Source organism: Spodoptera frugiperda, chromosome 9 (genome assembly GCF_023101765.2).
Source record: "Spodoptera frugiperda isolate SF20-4 chromosome 9, AGI-APGP_CSIRO_Sfru_2.0, whole genome shotgun sequence".
NCBI lineage: Eukaryota > Metazoa > Arthropoda > Insecta > Lepidoptera > Noctuidae > Spodoptera > Spodoptera frugiperda.
The window spans coordinates 4,368,993-4,386,529 of NC_064220.1; the positions used below are offsets into that span (position 1 = coordinate 4,368,993).

Consider the following 17,537-nt stretch of genomic DNA (forward strand, 5'->3'; position numbering starts at 1 on the left):
AATGACGAGACAAAATGTAATTCGAAATAATTCCGCAACATAAGCGTGTTTAGATGTAAGCACACGGAAGCTGTGTGATATCTAAATGAATGGAATGTTCACGCAGTGCCGAGTGGGACACTACAACTGTTCACACCCACTGGTTTCCTCGAGTGCGTCCTTATTTATGCACTGCTACACAATAACACCGTAATATTATGGATGCGTCCGTCCGTTAATCCGTCTCAAGCAGGCGTACTGATCAGTGCCTTCCTTATATGCTTAACCAAACATAGATTGATACTCCATTGAATAATCAGCATTTTATATGTTAATTCTGTATCTGCAGTTAGACCATATTACTGTATTCTAAGATTACCTTATCACAGACATACGCAGAGGTCTCAATCCAAACTAATCAGTATAATCATGGCAACCCTTGGAAACAGTCCCGATGATAATTTTACGAAGAACAGATCGCATAATGTCGTAATAATAAGAATCAATACGTACCCTAGCAGAAGCCATTGAAAGCCGACACAAAGGAAAGGGTCGACATGATAATATAATCGAATGGTAGATAAATATAGTTGTAGTTACTGGAGGATTACTGGTTACATTCAGGTGCTGTATTATTGGCGGCTTACCCTGACGAGCACAGCGCGGCTCCCGACAGCGGCGGATGTAATTAACGATACTTGCTACGTGTCGGCCTCCGTCTGTGTTTGACATCTCGTGTCAAATATGTTATTTTATATTCACTATCTCCAATGTAAACTAACTGGTCCATTGTGTTGAGAGGTACTCTAACTCTTTCTGGAACTAATGTTCCATGTCTGCATCTTCAATATTCTCGAAGCTTCGCTATTATTATTTGACTTTACTATGAAATAACAAGAAAAGTAAGTAGAGATTTAATGTTTCTTTTGCAGATATGTCATGATTTTATTTTATTAGTTTGATATTACGTAAAAATCCTAGTTGTTGCTTTACTTGATCTTGAATTACCTTCGTAGAAAATAAGTAGAATGTAGCTTGATACGTAATGAAGAACAAAGGTCCCGCAGTCATCGTCCATTATCTGTAGTCCAGAGACAGCGGCGCAAGCACCGCGCATTATCCTAAAAACAATATTATCTAAATAGGCGAGTTAATGCCTCGGGTAATTTCTTCGTTCATTAATATCTGACAAACTCGGCCGCCTCTGCTAAGCCCCTTGTCTCGCGAGCTCGCCGCGACGCGACTCCACCTCAAATTGGACTCAATTCTGCTAAACTTAAAGCTCTTAGTTGGAGGACTATTTAAGCACGTAATCCTCTTTCCGAGCCATTTTCTTAGGAATACATAAAATTAATACCCTACATGGTTTGAAATCGTTTTTAATTATAAACTAATCGCTCGTGTCACCTTAACACCCGGGCGATGGATCATTAAGCTCAACACAAGTACTGCGAGGCCTCGTCCTTATCTTATTTATGATTAACGACCTGCTGAGGGCCTATTCTTCTCAAAGTAGAAAATTCTTTTAAAATATAGAGATACTGTCGGCCACGTTGTGCTGCCTAAATCGCTATGGCCAATTATACAAAATGACAATAATGGCTTGTTTACTACAATTTTTGAGTACTTGTTGTACAAGCTACTTCTGTCACTTACCGAAAATGCTTTGAGGAAGACGAGGCACTGTATGATACCCTCCATGGTATCACCTGTGAGGCAGAAGGTGCCTGTGAGGTGGCGTCCCTTCTTGTCGCCTATGGCGGGTGCGGCAGCGAGGCTCGCGTGCACCAGCGCGCCGCGCGGGCGGGCGTCCCTGGTCGCCCCGAGCACGCCCGGCAGCGGAGCGCCTTCCATCAGCCTCGCCAGCGGGTCCATGCCCGCTAAGCTAACACACCATTGCACCGGCTTCACTCACTAATCACTTATTCACAAAATTCACTTCGAGGGTGTTTCATGTAACGTCACGGTAGGTAACTTAATGTGGGTAAACTATACTAATTCATGTTTTGTATGTAGGTTCAAAGTACCAGGTCATCAGTATAGTGAGAGAGTTACGTTTACGGACGCGTGATGACGTCAATACGCGAGGATACGGACATGACGGAGGGGGTGATGGTGCGGTTGACACTGCAGAGGCTCTTGCACTCCTCACACTGACACTTCTGGTGCTCGGGATTCCAGCACTCACTATTCAAGAGTAACGTGACGAACGTGTAGATCAATACAGCCATTCCAACTATTATGTATACTTCCATGCTGCATTCACACTGTTTGGCACACTATTTGGCACGAGTTACCTGACAAGGAGCAAGTAATTAGGTTGGTGTTGACTTCGCGTGGCAAGTCAAACATCAGTGGTGTATGGTGTTGCCGCCGCGGTGCCATTAGACGTGCAAATAAATGTAGCGAAACGGAATTTATTAATAAAATCGGGTGAGGGGCAACTCGTTTATCATTTTCAATAGCATTTATAGAAAACAAACGGCGCGGCGCGGCGGTGTGGTGCGGCGTCCAACCAGCGCTTGTGTTGGCGCTCCGATGATTTACATACGACACGTGGCGCCGCGGTAACATTTAAATAGCATCATTCCAAACATCGGTAACCGTTTTGCATACAAAAACTGTACAAAACATTTTGCACAACACATCAAACACGTTGTATATTGATCAAAACAATTTAGCTTAATTTGATTCCAAATCCTTTTTGTCGTCACATTGTTGGTATTCGGAATTAGATGTGAGCTCTGTGAAATAAATGATATCTCACACAATCCGTATGAGTAGGCGTAGATAAATAAATGTTGCCATGTGAGAACTGCGTTGGTAGTAAGTAGAATCAATCCTAATTATAATACAGACGTGGCTCCTGCAGTACGTGTGCGCCTGGTAGGGCGGGGTGGGCAGCGAGCTGCGAGAGCGTATAACAACAAACTCATTCCCGACTGATTGGCCTCATTGTGAGACGAGATCGCGGGATTTTATCTCGTCACGTGCCGACGTTCAATCACGTCGTATTCAATCGAACGACACACACCTACACACATACCTACTGCTGTTCTATATCGAGGGTGGTGCGACGCGGACCCTTCGATTCAGCCGTCGAACTACACAACTTTCAAGACGTTGAATACATAGACAATAGAAATATTAATAGTCCGAGCCACTTTTCATATACGTACTATATGTTACATCACTAACTGTTTTGTTTGTATTTGATTAAAGTGAAACTTTATTTTCAATATTTTCTTAAAAATTAGGTGAATACTATTTATTTTGAGTCCTTTTTAATTCATTTCAGTATCGAACATGAGTGTGAGTGAGGCACACTGCACTCTGCACGGTGCAGGTGCTAGGCACAAGCTAATGAGTGCCGACACGCGTGACACCTCGACACGTGTCGCGTGCCACGCAGTGTAGCAAGCAGACACACCTTAGTGCCGTTTGTTAACTACTGTTACAACTAACTATTCGTTTACGAAACCACTCCTTTAGATCCATTGTTCCTGAAATACAGTCTATTTCCATTACGAACCGATTTTATTAAAGATAAAATAAGATTGTACAGATTTTAGCTAAACCACACAAAAATCGTTAAATTAAAATCATGAAATGAAACTGTTAAGGATTCCAGATAAGATTTAATTTCGGCAGCGCACTGCCACTGTAAGACGAACACAATTTAACAAATGAATGAGCCGAAGTAAGATGGGCGCAAGTTATTTCTGAAATCGGACCTCAAAGCATTATGACAATATTAACAAGGCGCTGGATCTTTCATCTCTTTAGATAAATATTTCTTCTGTAACATTTAAAGCCGTTTAATCTTGTAATGTAAGCCTTTACAAATTTAACTTTAGCCAAACTTTGACACGAGTAAGGTCAAGTGCTGTTTACCTTTTGAATTTCACAGTCCACGCCCAGGCTGGATAATATTTACACTGTGGAACATTTGCGCAGTGTTCCCCCCAACTTGGTTTACACAGCCGACTACTTAGCTGAATTATTCTACTCGGACTTACACAAAAATGTAATTCAAATAAACCAGCCAATGAAAAGCTCAGACAATAGGTTCAAGAAATTTTCCTTAATCACCTCCGTGCCGGGGCTCGGCCGACAATCTTTGCAAATCGAGCAATTACGGAATTTCAATCAAACATCTTACTAGCTCTATGGATCAGCGAAATGGGACTTTATCATTCCGACATAGAGTTGAGTTTGGGCTGGTGCAGTGGCAAAGGGTAGGTCGTTCCAGTTAAGCGCGTTAAGTTGGGGTACTTTATGAGTACAATGTTAATGTGGTGTAAGCCGGAGCCACTGTCATGTAGATTAGTAGTAATGCGCGCTGGGCGGCGCCGTGATACAATATAATCAAAGTGCTGCTCGTACTCCGGCATCGATGTAATAAACAGAGTTCGTTCTGTGCGAGACGAGGGCTCCGTCTCTCGCCGCCATTACGTATTTATCTCACACCGCCGAGCGGCACTCGGCGGGACGTGCTCTTAACCTATAACGCCGCGAGTACGCCGCGTTAACGCAAAATAAAATATGTATTACTAATAGGTACTCTCCGGGCGGCAAATATTGTTACACGCTTCAATAATGAACTCGCGGGAAATATCAGCGCGTACTTAGTCGGCACATGTTGAAATATATACCACGGTATGTAGGTACATACGGTTCGTATCAAATTGAATGTTTTCCGTAACCGAACATATAAATCGGCACTTTAAATGAAAATCATCAGGCTTTCACACAATTTCCAGTGAGCCACAACTGTTTGATCCTAGAATTATTTGAGCGAATAAACTGGAATATGTCGTTAAAATATAACATGACAATAAAATTGTGATGCTGTGATATATTCATTAGTGCTGTAGAAAATTCAGTTGATTCCAGTGAATAGAGAATATTCGCGTCGCAATTAAAGCCGCGTATATCTGCGCCGTATGAATGAAGTGTTTACTGTCGGCGCAGGTCGGCCCGGGATATTAATGCAGCCTCGCTACGCCGGGATGAGTATTACAAACATCTTGGTAAGCGCGCATAAAACTGAAGTGATCGTAAAACGATATCATTTGCTTTGATAATGCTAACGACGCCGCCCGGGCGGGCCCGGCACCGGTCGCGCCCTCTGTGTTGCTCCGCAGAGTCAGCACAGATTATCAGGCAAACAAACAGACGGACTCGCCATTAACATTTTACAGGGATTACGTTCCTAGGAGCTGTAGGAGCCGATACGATCATGATCGTTAGTATTCTGTTACTGCTAGATAGGCAGGCTACAATAAAGTTACACTGATATCTTGACATAAATTGAGCTAACAATTAACAAAGTTTTCCAGTCTCAGGATTTACTTGTCCATTAAATGTCGTGGAATATCGGTGACCAAGGAGTTTCAACTTAATATTTCCTACAATACAATATAATGGGAGAAAACACGCGCCGGCCATGAGATAAAATAACAAAGATAAACAAACATGGTGGTCCTAAGCAAACGGCGGCAAGTAGCGGCGCGCGTGACATCGACGCGGCGCGGCGCGGCGCGGGGCGGCGCCTGCGTAAACATCAACACTGGTATTGTGCCGCGCCAAATTAACTGTTATGCTTTAAGAAAACCGACGCAAACATGGACACGACCACTGACTCACAAAGATACCACTCGAGGACAATCCACAAGTAACAGTACTGAGTAATTTCGTGTTACTTTGAAACAGGATCATTAATTTAATAGTAATGACAGCATTACGTACAATTTTATTGAGAAACCATTTAGCTAAAGTGTCAATCAAAGATCTTGCTATTCCCTAGTCACAGCTGGTCACGGTACCAGGATACTATGAAATTAAGGAGCGCGACACAGTAATTTTCGTTAACTAAATTAAAATTTCATTTAATTACGAGCGATCCATAAAAACAAGTCTCGTAAACGTTATCGCAACATTTAGAATCGCTGGGCGACAGTATTTCTGCGAGTAAATCGTTTAAGTAATCAGTCCGACATAATGCGATCTGTCTGGCTCATCAATACAGCCGGCACGTGTCCTATTTAACGGGAGACTATTGTCATAATACGTATATAATTTACTACTGTAGCTAATCTTAGCTATACATCCTATTGTGTTGATGTTTGTATAGAACTAGACACGAGTAGCAGCATACAGACTTTTTTGCAAAATGAAACAGAATTAAGAGGAATGGATCCCTCTTTTTGTTGAATTTACAAGTATTGATAAAGTTGAAACCTAAGATCTCGCGGGCAAAAGCTACTATTTATACATTTAACTTTCTTTATAAAATGTCAAATTAAGGATTTCGTCCAAATAGAAAATGTCGCCGCGTGATTAATTTTGACGTTCAGTAGGTACACAGTGGAAAGTGGGCTTTCTTTGAATTTGGAATTTAACCTTTTATGTATCTACAGAGGCTCCTTCGTTACAGGATTGTAATTACAGAAACAGAATGAATGCCTGCGCAGGGAGCCAATATATAGCAAGAAAATCTCATTGGATACCTATTCATCAGAGCAGACGGCCACCTTGTAATTCAACCATTACATCTATTTACTTCGCATGTTTTATAAAAAGTCTACTAAAAAAAAGAATCTCACATCAAAAACTTTGAATAAAGTCCAAGTTCGGGATTGTAACTTGGTACTAAGTGAGAGAAATTTTGTGATCTTTTAATCTATCTCGAGTATGACTCCTTTCAAGTTGAAAGTAAAATTGTAACTTTTTAAGCTTTCACTGAGCCCGAGATGTCGGGGCGCACCTGATCTACAACTACACGTTTTATACTTTTAAACGATTTCAATAACTTTATACAAAAACTAATTTGAAAAAGAAAATATGTGCTCTTATAGATCGTCAATACGAATTGTACGCGAGCGTGGACAAGGGCACACGAAGCAAGCTGAATTGGAAAAGTAGAAGGTAAGTCGAACTAAGCCGTAAATGATTGATCGAAACTCGTGTTTGTAAATTGTTTATCGAAAAAAACTGGCGCGGTCGTAATAAAAACAATTCCGTACTTTCCACTGACTTTCAAACCCAGCAATACAAGTTAAAAACCCTTATCCCGGTGGCAATTATATATATATATAAATATTTTAACCCAATTACCCTCATCGTACCCAAGTACGCACCCCAATTACTGCCTAATCTTCAAGCCAAGTACTTGAAATCGATTTAATCCAAATCTCCATACAATACTTAATTGCCGTCCGAAAAATTCAATCCGTTCTTTCATAGTCATTAATTGTGCGGGCGGCGGCCCCCAGGCACCATCCCCTCGACCTACTTCTACTGGAACACATAATTAAAGGCAGGAACTCTAAAAATCTCCCCACAAAGAGCACAAAGGCGTAGTTTTAAAACCTACAAATGACGATCGGTGACGCGCCGTGACGTGACGCGCGCCAATCACACGCGGCCTCGCACGGCGCGCCCGCACACTAGTGTTACGGCAACAGATGAGATATTATTGTAACAATACACTATCACGCGAAATTATATTTAGCTCACTTTCTGGTAGTTCTGTTTATTTGTGACTCAATCGTAACTTCCGATCAGATGTCGGTGTCGAGACAAAAATATTGTATTGTGAGAGACAATCAATAGAAAAATGTCCTCAATCAAATATTCTTTACCAATACACAGTCCGATCACCGATCAACGTCTAATTTATTTTATTTCCGTCAACGTGTTGATACTGGGCTGTGTTAATCAATGCAGTGTATAAACAATAACAAATGTTCACATACACATGTTCACATGCTGCGATAAGTAGCTGAGTGCATGTATCATGTCCCGGAGTTTTAGTCAGACTCTGTATGATTTGTATCCCTCACAACCTCTGTCTGTCATTGTATTGTATTGATCGGATCAGTATCCCCTTGTTTGAGTTAAATATTTACAATAGAAACTTTATTCATATAGTACGGTACAAGTACACAATGCCGCTCATAATATAAAACTTTTATATTGGTCAGATTGATCAACCCTTTGTCTCATTATTGTCTGAGGCCTCGAACTTTTTTAAACTTCTGTGAATATGTCCATCCCGGATTTTAGTATATTTTAAAGAAATCCCTCACTGCAGCTGTTTATCTCAGAGAGCCATAAGTTTTACTATTATCGTTTAGTTATGTGTAAGTGCTACATCTCGACCAGTTAATCGTGTCACATTCACATGTGCACGTGCGGTAGTATTCTGTGGCCACAGCGTGTCTCTGACAGACATGAAGTATGTAATTATTCCCAGCGTTTAATTATGAGCCATATATGTACTAGGAATGCATACGAAGCAGGAGATGACATAACGTGTGGCGTACGGACTGGTGGTCCTACTTGTGATGCGAGCAGACGTGCGGCGGGATGAAGTATCAACACAGACTCACGCCGGAGCGATAACACGCCGCGTGCCACTAACACACTGTTTTCCATAAACACAACATTCCCCTTTACCTGCGACTCGAGTTATTTTAAGTTATTTTTCTAGTAAACGCTTTGAGATGTGAAATTACGGTTCCTAACACGTTGAATTTTACTGTATAGTTATCTACAGTTTCTAGTTTTAGTGAGATAAACTGAGGAAATTGTGCACTTAGTAACATTTAGTATATAAGACATGGACAATGTCATAAGTTAACCGTAGTTTGCAGTTTTACAAAAAGTTATCAGCAAATGCATCAGGTATTTGTTCAATACACAATAGTAACAGTTAAATCCTATGCATTTACTGAGTCAAAATAATTCAGTTCGACATATTATAACCACAAACTCTGAATTTGAAATCTGTGAATAAAGTCGGAACATTTAATAAACAAGTTTAGAACAATACCACAGAACGAGCTCCTTGCTTCACATGCGAATGGAAATGTAAAACAAAAACTTGGAGTAACTTTATGAATAACGAAGGTATACTGACTGCGGGGAGTACACGACGAGAGTACACGAGTACATACGCACGATATCAGTGATAAATGCTGATGGGAAGGAGGAGTCATTATAATTGAAGTAGCTAAGTATGTAAACACTGCTACTTAGCATTAACGGACAGCTGCTGGCAAAAAAGTTCAACGACCTTATTTCGACTTCAAAAACCTATGTGGCTGATGCTAATCCCCACAAAGAACTGGCCTTTCTTCGACCATGGACATCTTCCAGCTGATGAGAATCATTGTGACGTCACAAAGCATACAAATTCGCAACCTATTTTGTCATGAACAGTTGTCAAACAATAAAGTGTTGGCGGAGGCTTTGCATGCGACCGTGTAATAGCTGCATTGTGTTCTAGCACACTATGAATGAGAACATTCAGCCTTACTAAAACAGTGGCACTGGTAAAGTTTACATTGATACACATGCGGGTGTGTGCAGTTTCATGGCCGTTTTTGTACTAAAAATATGTAAGTATATTAGTTTTTAATTGTATAATTATTCAAATTACATTACAAAATGTTTAATGAATTCAAACGCTCAAGTCGCTACGAAATAACTACGACGTAGCGCTACGGCTACGCGCGACGTAGCGCTACGGCGTAGTAAGAATTGGATCTCGCACGTAGCAACGTAGCGGCGCCCGTTGAATCTATTGAATTAGGTTGATAATAGTTTTCAGTTAACTCAATTCAATAGTTCCATACAACGGCCCAGCTGGCTTAACAATGCAATAGTAACAGAATGAAAATCGAACAATTCTTTACGAATTCAAAAGAACTTTAAACAATTAGCTTTCTTTTCTCATCGTTTTGCAATCACCGCAAAGTCTAGCGTTTTCAATTAGACGCTCGCTATCGGAATCTATTTAGTGTGGCAAACTTGTTCGCTTTATTTCTTTAGTTTATTTTATTTGCAAGGAGCTATAGTTTTGATTAAACAATCGTGGTAATTTGCTGTGAACTTTATGAATGTCGCCGGCGACACCTACACACAGACTCCAGCCTCCACGGCCTACGCAACTACTCTCAAATATCAAACGGTACAAATGTCGAATGTTGCAGGTTTTAATGAAATCCTTGCTCAATGACTCGGCGAGTTATTTTCTTGTCACATCCTTTGATCTTTCGCGTTTGGGGATGAGTAATATTTCGTGAAATTTTTCATAGTGAGTATTATATTGCAATAGCAAAACATATATGAAAGTTATACTGAAATGTCAGTCACAATGAAGAAAATGTTTAGGAAGCTTCAACCCTATCTATATACAAAGCTAAGTACATAGGTGTAGATACATACATTCACTGAGTAACACTGCACATGGCAACACAGGCGTGCATTTACCGATAGATTTATAGAGAGATTAGATAATTCGTCCGGCGGCAACATTTATTGCGGCGTCCGTCACGCTCGATAAAACATTGCCTCGATAGTTTCATAGTTTGTACAATGCGATGCGACGCACTACTCCCTCGTGTGTGCTGTATGCTCAGTAATACACACACATACACACACGTATCAAGTCATTTATAAAATGAAATCAGCAATCACTGCGAATAGAAGCTTTTATAACAAAATGTGGATTTTGCTAGTAGTTTTATTAAAATATACAATGTTATTGAATATCTGTGAGTTTAATAAAAAGATGAAGTTTTGCATGGTTTAGATTTTAGCTAAAATCTGTACAAAATATGGTATCTGTAATAATAACGTATGAGTGTGCAATTAGTTACTGATGTTATGAATTTCTCCGAACAAAATTACTTGCTGAAGTATTTAGTATGAGAGAATTTTAATGCACATTTAATATCACGCATTAACTTTTATTTCGAGCTAGTAGTTTACTGTTTATGAGTCGTAGTTTTGTTAGGACACAGTTCACAGAACTTTATTTTTATCTTTTTCTATATGAACACATGTATAAATGTGTACGTATGTGTATCGGTGTTGGTCATAAATATTTTGTGGAAGCATACATCAGGCGCTTTGTGTGCTGGCCTTTGATGCAACGTTTTTGTTAAATTAAAACGTGTCCTGTCGCATCACCGGACTGGTACAGATATTTCACATGTTTTACTTGAAAACTGAAGCAATATACAATATGTATCATATTGTATGAGCTTCATATACCGATACACGAACAGAAACAATTATTACGCTGAAATAATTTCATTTAATATCTCGGGCCTTCATTAAATGCGGCGTGTGATTAATGTGAAACGTTTTGTCGAATATTAACGAATATTTTAATCAAGTTGTAAATCATTTATGATTACACGAAAATTATATTACACTTTTTAATTTGCCTATAAACCAACATTTAGTATGCTGCAGCACCGCAGAAACATCTCAGTCTAGAGTAATTCGACAGAATGCTTGAAAACTTTAATTTTGTAATATTAAAGGCATAGCCTTACAAATTACAAGAATGAATTCGTACTTGAGGCAAATAAAAACTCAAGCACGAGGATTAAAGAGGGTTATTAACAATATCTTATAGCAGCGATATTAGCGAGAGGTCGGGACTCGGCGGAGGGTCCCGGTGAGGTCAGCGGCAACATTGATGGAATCCGCACAACATTACGGGGGGCGAACGATAGCAAGATAAAAAAGATCCGTTGATTACAGCGCGCCGACAAATGTGGGGCATAACTCTTGCAGCGGGACGCCTCGCCATTGTACACCAATCAAGTACGTGACCCCCTAGTAATACAGCTCAAAATCGATTGACGACACTAATGTAGAAAACGATTACGGAGGATTTAAAAATGGTTAGTGGCGAACCAAAACCCATTCGTGATGTATTGGGTAGAAATTCTATTAACGTTAGTGACTGGCCGCTTTGATTTACTCGCTCCAAGTTATTCGCAACTGTCATTTGTTACAGCCTTAGCGAATGTTCACTCGGCTAGAATATGATTGACTGGTCTAACAAGTTAATGTACCGAGCACGTCAGCGATTGTGGATCGCAGATATCTCCCACAATAATAATGAATTATTCACCGAATGTGCTGTCATCTTGTGTTTGTTGTAATTCAGCTGAATAAATCATTTATATTTCAGGAGCACTTCTATATATCACGGCGCGCTAAAAGGGTGCACAATTTATCATTATATGGCCTCCTTATATTATTTCTGCTGGAGTGGGGCAGATCGCAGCGAGATCTGACGGCAGGTCGAGAACATCGCGTGAATACATAGAATTTGCGAATATTTGCAACCAACATTCGATACTGTGACGTACATTACACGTAGGGGAAAATGTTCATTAATGTGTTTGCCCGTGTAGGGAGAATTTATACATTACACGTAAAATCTTTGAAGCAAAATAAATAAAGAAGGCGACACGTTTTACGTTCACCGTTTAAATCTGTTCCCTTCAAAGGAGGTGCACGGCGGCACGTGTTTATGTGTTATTTAGGAAAATTACTGGACTGAGATGATTTAAATGAGGACTAGATACTAAATGATGCAAACGTCCTCTATGGAAATATGATTAAATTACAAAATATCATAAATATTGATTCATCAAATGGAGCGTGTGCTAGTGTTTGATTGGCTGTTGGTAGTAGTGCCACCTGTGCAATGTACGCACAGACTCATCGACAGCTAATGGCTCGGTCCTTACAGACGAGTGCGCGGGACTTTGACACAGTATCAACTAATTAACAACTCGCTAATTAGTCACCGTCTTACATCCATGTTCTGCGGGACTCGGGCACAAGTTCCTGTACTCAAGTTCGGAAATTAGCAACAATCTCGATACCGGTCTGCATCAGAGATAGTGTCAGGGGAGGTAGTTCGACATGTACCAGCACGAGGTGCGCCACGCGCCGACACAACTCTACCGCGGCGTCGGTACTGTGTGCTTGTTTCTTACTTGGTACTGGTTTGGTACAAACATATTTAATTACAATGAGATTTGTTTGAGAAGCTATAATGTAAAGACAATTTATGAATTCCTGTGTAGACAGCACGTGCTTTTTTACTTAAAAAAATCCAAGTATAGTGGAAACAGTTCTCGCAGTATTTCAAGATAAAAACAAGGGACATGTTACTAAGGCGAGTACCCTCAACCCTCGCACAATATTTATATACTCGTCTCGTCGTACGTTTCAAAGCCAAAATGACAAATGAAATTCGGGAGACGTCTTACGTAGAGCTGCGCTGCGAAGTATGTTTAATCTGTCAGTGATTGACAGCTGAAGCTTGTTTTCATTCGACAAATACTTTGTGAGACGAATCAGAAATGTCATACAATAATTTGAGCTTTCAGGTCCTAAATCAATACAAACAAAGCTTGTGTTCCCAACATGTATAGTGATATTAAATAGGTATGGATGCGAAGAGTTCGGGCGCCATCTTCATCAAAGTTATCCAATAAATTATGTGAGATATACGCAACATAACACTACACACTACACACGGATATCATAATCAATCGAAGGTAACACGATAGAACGGGCCGTGTGTTACGTATCCCTACAGCATCACATTGTGCGGCGAGCGGAGCGCGCGTTAGGCAAACATAAACACCACTGATGTTTGGCAGGAGCGGAGCACACGGCCGAGGTGCTGTGCAGCGCGCAGTGAGCATACATGACGTGGAGGTGGCGCGGGCCGCGGGAACGCGAGACGCGTACAGGCGCCGGGGCGGGCGGCCGATCACTGAAACGTCCCGGGCGCGCGACTCCCCCCCACCCCTACATCCCCCGCTACTGAAACTCTCAATTATTTTATTGGGAAAGCTAATGAGACGAGAGCTATCCACAGGACTGTTGTCCGTTTATTCCCATGGTTACCGGAAAATAAAACATCGGTAGGATTACCTGCGTCGTCATTTGTTCAGATCGACAATTGCTGCCACTCAAAAGGACGTTATAATAACATTGGATTTACAGCCAGCCGATTATCGGAACTGCTAAACATATACTTACGAACTTATAATGCATATAAAAGGCTCCGTTAACATTAAAAAACTAAGTCGATATTATTGGCACATTCCATAGATTCGAAACGTCTTTTCAATCGAGGTCCGTCTCAGTCGGAGTGTACTTTGTAAAAGTCCCCGAAGTTATTCAGTGTCCTTCGACGGCTTTCCTCCTTATTTGCGTAATGTGGACGTGTGCCGGGAATAACAATCTGCTCCTAATTGATAGTCGGCGCGGCCGGGGACACGGGGACATCTGCAGCACTGGCCGGGAGTCGCACACCTCTGCGAAGCTTTGTAACTACACAGATACTGCCGAGGGTAGTTTCTTATACAGACACATCCGAATACATTACTATTTAGAAAGAGAATTGATAATAATGCCGCCATTAACAACAAGCACTATTTTACTCCTCTAACAAACTGAGACAAAAAATGGCACAGAATGTTTATCACTCACAATATATTGGTTAATGACATTACTCTACCGTCATGTACCCTCATGCTGCGAATTTTTGAGTCAGCAAAACCGACTGCCATTTTAACCTCAGTCGGCAGTCCATTGGGAAATCAGATGGCCGCAATTCTCTCAATCAGTGCACGGTCGGCCGAGGCTTCTGGTGTATTACTACATGTTTAGGGTCCGATGCTATCGTTTGTGTGAGACTCTAGATCGACTGTCTTTTCCTATTGGCACATTTTAAAAAATCACGTAGCCCCGAATACAGATCTAGTTACACCAGTTGAGAAAACAGCGTCACTGCGGGAGTAAATAACAATTGATTTCGATGTATTTCTACTCACCCAGTAGGCGAGCCACTAGGCGACAAGATAAGGGCTAGGAAGTACAATAAGCAGTGACGCAAATTACAAACAAAACATTCACAGCGCTCGGACAATCTAAATTGTTTGGGGACATTCAAGGAATTCGGGGATTCGCAGTCAGCGAATAAAAAAGAAATTTGGGTAGACAACAAAAGACAATAGCGAGCGGTCACTTCTGTGAGAGAGCATATTTTAAGGAAGGCCACGGGGCTAGCGTAAAATAAGAAACTCCGAACCATTTTCATTCAACTCCCATTTAATTTCGGACCACGTATTGCAGTCCCCACTACACCTGGACATGGACGGTAGTAAAAATGGTATCATAAACCACCGCACACGTGTAACTGTAGATACTATCGCAGTCTCGCAGTAGATGCCAGTGTGGGCCGAGCTTAATCAGTAAAGACAAACACTCTCATTTGTAAATCAGGTCGGATTGGTTTAGCTAAGTCATCGCTCATTATCCTGAGACTGTCTCTAACCTAAATACATGAGATCTTCTCTAGCTTTTGGAAGGAAAACCAATAAAGGTAATGTTCGTGTTTGGTTTATGGCGCCGTCGTAAAAATTCTATGGCGCTCTTCAATCTTTTTTAATATCTCTGTCGGGCGTTTGTGATAAGAATCTATTCAGATCTAAAACGTATAAATACAAATTATAAAGTATAACACACATCTTCATAAATAATTCGCGTTCTGATAAAGCTGTGTCGCAAAAATTCCTATCGCCGCTCGTGTGTGTCGCATGGCAATATACTTAGCATACATATATTTTATTTAAATTAATCTCGGTTCAGCGGCTGTATTAGTAAACTGACCCAATTCTCGGTAACAAGAAGACGTATAAAGTCCGCTACCATTTCTCGAATATCCAATCTAAAAAGTTATGTCTTTCGTCCACAAGTTCCGACATTTCATATTCGACAAGAATGATTAATTCAGTTGTAAGATGTCCAGCGTCCGCCATTGTCAGTATTGCGATATGAACAACATGTAATATTCATTTGTTCGGTTGCCTATACGAGACCCGTGAGAAGTTACGGTGTGGATAGCGTAATAGGTACAAATGACGATGAATAGAAAATAATGAGAGCGATAATGTGGCAATAATTCACTGCGAGCAACGGTGCGGGCGGAGGGGAGGGGGTGCCGGCAACTAATTAACGACGTCCAACGAAAGAAATAATAAGAAAGAAGTCCTGTGGTGAGGTTGGGCAGGCTGGGAAGTTTCTCAGACAGTCTGATTGGATCATATTCCAAGAATTAATATCGATTGTAAGAACTTTATGCGTACTATGGCTTGTTCAATATTTATACCTTCTACTTTATTGCTAATTACAAGTAAAACCCACATCATAGGTTTGTTTCCCTACCAAACAGTCTCTGGTTACAGAATAAATTCCACCGGAACACAATCAGCCCTCGCTAACGAGCTGATATTATTGTTACTGCCTGTTACTGCCCCAATCGAGCAGCTTATCGTCATTAGCCAGCCCAACTTCCAATCGCCAACTATTCCGCACTCGGATTATAACTAGCAGTCGGAAGCATTACTCATCCAACACATTTGTTGGAGAAGTAGTAACTGCTTCGATTTTGAATGTAAAATTAACCGGACCATAACACTGTGAAATGCCTGAGTTTTCCTAGCACTCATCTATACCCGATCGTCTATACCAAGCTATTCCTACCGTCAGCAATCTCAGTGCTTCTTAATACTCCCTAGTTCTTTTTCATTTTTCATATTTCTCCGCGTCGTAAAGGTTTCATTACCAATTCCATCGTAGTTACGGTAATTAAACTCTGAAAAGTGCTTCCTCTCGATATTAAAAAAAGTCTTCGAGTGAAAATTTGCTTATACGAAGTTGAGAAATACTTTTTAAATCACCGTCTTCCAAATTTTACATCAGTGCTCTTCAATCATAATTTTAAAAGTTTATTCTATTCCAGGTACTTTCACTATTAATTGCCGCGGGCGATCTTTTATTATCCAGGGTCCGTACCAATATCGGACCTGCTTCGTAATTATTTTTAAGCGTTTAATTTTAATATTCGAGAGTTTTCCATAATCGATATCTTTCTTAGTACCTAAATCTCTTAAGATTTCTAAAGGTTTCGATTATAATAACTAGTAAGCTTGATTAAACATTATGTAAATACATATGTTTTAATCCATGTAATCACGAGTCAACTAATGCGGTGTTCTCGAAATGATGATGATGATATCACAATTAAATTGAATGCTTCTATCCTGACCACTCGAATACTGGGAACAAGGGAACGTAGTATAAACGTACACCGAGCAGTGTCCTGGTATGTATGTAGGGAATAGCTACAGAGAACACAGGCGGCCGGTAACAATGAGGCACAAAGCCAAAGGAGGAATTATGTGGAGGATTACGTGCGGTGGAGGACACACCACTGACACACACTGGCAACACAAACGACACTGCTACACAGCTGTGACGTCACCACATGTACCTCACCGGTTTCTTGTTTTAAGATTAAATTCCAAGACTGTCCACTGATTGAATTAACACTCCAAATGAAGTTAACGAGATACGAAATAGTGGTGTGAGTAATGAAAATCTCAAGTAGCGTCTCGTAATGTTTACATGTACTCGAAATGATCATTACGATCTCCACATCGGCCGAGACACATGTGTAGATGGCAGGTAGGTGTGTGTAGGTACTACAGGTATTATAATCGATAACTTGATAAGATAATCTGCTTTGCTTGGTGGTGTGCACCGCCGCTGAACAGCTTACGCAAGCTTACCTTTGTGTCACCGGAATTGTGATACGGATACGACCTTTACTTGCATGAACGAAACCATTTTCAATTTAACAACAATTTCAATATCGC

General features: G+C 40.7%; 1 protein-coding gene across 21 annotated transcripts in view; it reads right to left on the reverse strand.

Moving 5' to 3' along the window:
* Positions 1 to 17,537, reverse strand: part of LOC118270887 (neurobeachin) — a 364,981-nt gene that overhangs the window by 275,008 nt on the left and 72,436 nt on the right. For 12 of the 21 annotated variants that reach the window (XM_050695972.1, XM_050695969.1, XM_050695971.1 and 9 more), the window contains exons 1-2: positions 13,517 to 13,571; positions 1,636 to 2,276 (exon numbers count right to left, since the gene is read on the reverse strand). The exons of 2 other annotated variants lie outside the window; for them this stretch is intronic. In XM_050695972.1, coding sequence (XP_050551929.1) covers positions 1,636 to 1,854 — 219 coding nt within the window. In that variant the 5' untranslated portion in view covers positions 1,855 to 2,276; positions 13,517 to 13,571. Of the gene's footprint in view, positions 1 to 1,635; positions 2,277 to 13,516; positions 13,572 to 17,537 lie in introns of those variants that run through there. 7 more of the 21 variants (XM_035586678.2, XM_035586675.2, XM_050695976.1 and 4 more) reach the window with 1 other exon arrangement.